The sequence below is a fragment of the Pediculus humanus genome, genomic scaffold, assembly GCF_000006295.1.
Source record: "Pediculus humanus corporis 1103172107487 genomic scaffold, whole genome shotgun sequence".
Taxonomy (NCBI): domain Eukaryota; kingdom Metazoa; phylum Arthropoda; class Insecta; order Psocodea; family Pediculidae; genus Pediculus; species Pediculus humanus.
This window is the reverse complement of record NW_002987104.1, coordinates 197,074-199,136: the sequence shown is the minus strand read 5'-3', so window position 1 is coordinate 199,136 and position 2,063 is coordinate 197,074. Positions and strand designations below refer to the sequence as shown.

Genomic DNA, 2,063 nt, shown 5'->3' with positions numbered 1-2,063 from the left:
TGATGTGAAAAAAAAATTACACAAGAGTTAACGGAAAAAAAAAAAATTTTTATTCGTTTTCGACAAAAAAAAAAAAATTTTTAATTTTAAACGGTAAATTTTTGATGACATTTGAATTGTTTAACAAAAAAAAAAATCTAAAAAGGTACGAGTTTGTTTTTTTTACGTGAAAATTACGTTTTTGTTGTTCGGTTGTTGTTCGTGAAATAAAAATGACGTCGATTAATCCGAGTCAAAGTGATCACATGCTCATGTGTAAGCAATGGTGGAGAGTTTGTTGGATGTACGGAGATCAAGAAAAATTTTACAGGCAATTATATGGTAAAAAAAATACGAGCAGAGCAATCGTTACGAGCACGTCAACTACGACGACCAACTCGTCGTCTAATTACGAAGAAAAAAATGATGGCGATACGACAAACGAAACAAACGGATTCGATAAAAAAAAAATCACGAGTAATTACAATGATGATGATGATTCACGTGCAAAATCTCAAACTTTACCTCGTCAGGGTGCCTATAGGGATATGTACGGTTTGGGTGCGAGACTTCCGTCGTCATCGATCAATTCGTTGGAATCTCGTGGGAAATTAAATAAGGATAAAAAAATTATGTTGAATCAAAGAGGACTTCCGGATTTTTCAATACCAACCATATCTTCATCCGTACCGTCGAATAATTTATTTCACAGTCCTCTCCTGTTGAGCGGCGGTACCGTTGGAAAATCCGTTAAACCCAAATTGTTTCCTTTTCCGAAAGAATTGTGCAATGGTAATAATAATATGAGTGTTTTAACAGTGTCACCGGAAACACTACGAGAACAGGATATTATATTGCGACAAAAAATGAGTAATAAAAAAAAAGGAAGGAGTGGCGGTGGTGAGAAAATATCGACGACAGAAACGACGACGACGACGGTAACCACGATGGTTACGTTCGAAAGACAAATTTTTACATCTAATTCGTAAGTTTATATCACTTTTCTTTCGTTTCCGTTTCCGTTTCGTTTTCTTATTATCTCGTCGTAATCGCTATATCACTCGAGAAAAGATACTTCAACGTTCACGTGGAAATATCACGTGGAAAAAAAAAAACGAATACGCGCACACACACAATTTACACGCGTACGTTCTCGCGGTTTTTTGCAGTGGTAGTAGTAGTAATAGTAGCAAATTGTTATTCACGTTATTATCTTTTCCTTTATCTTGAAATTCTACAATCACCACAACGATTTCATTCATACGCCATTTTTTTTTTTGATAATCAATCAAAACAAACGAGATACGTAAATTTTGGCGGTTTGAAAAAATTTCGTGTGTGTGTGTGAAATCACTAAAACCACGTTTAATGTAATTTAATGTTTACCTTACGAGAATATTTTTTTTTTTATTTTTAAAACGATAAAAACGACAAAATGAGAGAGGGTCGCTTTGTGTTTCGTTACATAAGTACCAACTTTAAAATAATTTATTATTATCATTATTATTATCAATGATACCAATAAAAGTTTATATGATGGAGTTTATTATTAGAACGAAGATGAAACGTAAAAATAACGATGATGATGATGATGATGATGATGACGATAAAAATTTTTAATTAAATAAATAAAATTATTAAACTTATTAATTAATAAATAAATTATGTATTCGTTTCGTTTATTAAAAATAAGAAGGCAAAAAAAAAATTTTTTTTTTTTTTTTTTCGTTACCAACTTAAAATTTTTGATATATATAATTTTTTTTTTCTTCTGCTTCCCCGCAATGATATTCATGGGAGGAGTTTTTTGTTTTAATGGTAACATTTTTTTTTGTGTAATAAAAGAGCCTTTAGGCGCCCCAATATTATTAAAGGCGGGTTAAAAACTTGACAGGTAGCAAAAATATATATAAATTTTTTTTTTCTCTCTCTCTTTTTTAAAAGTTTAAAATGAGTTTTTTTTTTTTTTTTTTAAAAAAAAAAGAAAAAAATTCTCGTACTCGAAACTTTCTTTTAATCATTCAAAGAATGAATTTTCTTTTATTATTGATTTACAATCGATAAAACTAAAAGTTTTCTTTTTG

At 30.2% G+C, this 2,063-nt stretch overlaps 1 protein-coding gene across 1 annotated transcript; it reads left to right on the top strand.

Annotated features, from left to right (window-relative positions):
* Positions 1 to 212: 212 nt before the first annotated feature.
* Positions 213 to 1,209, top strand: Phum_PHUM142650 (uncharacterized protein; the record flags this gene model as incomplete). The annotated part of the gene is made up of 2 exons (XM_002424612.1): positions 213 to 964; positions 1,149 to 1,209. The coding sequence occupies 2 exons, from the start codon at positions 213 to 215 to the stop codon at positions 1,207 to 1,209; spliced, it is 813 nt and encodes a 270-aa protein (XP_002424657.1).
* Between the last annotated feature and the right edge of the window lie 854 nt (positions 1,210 to 2,063).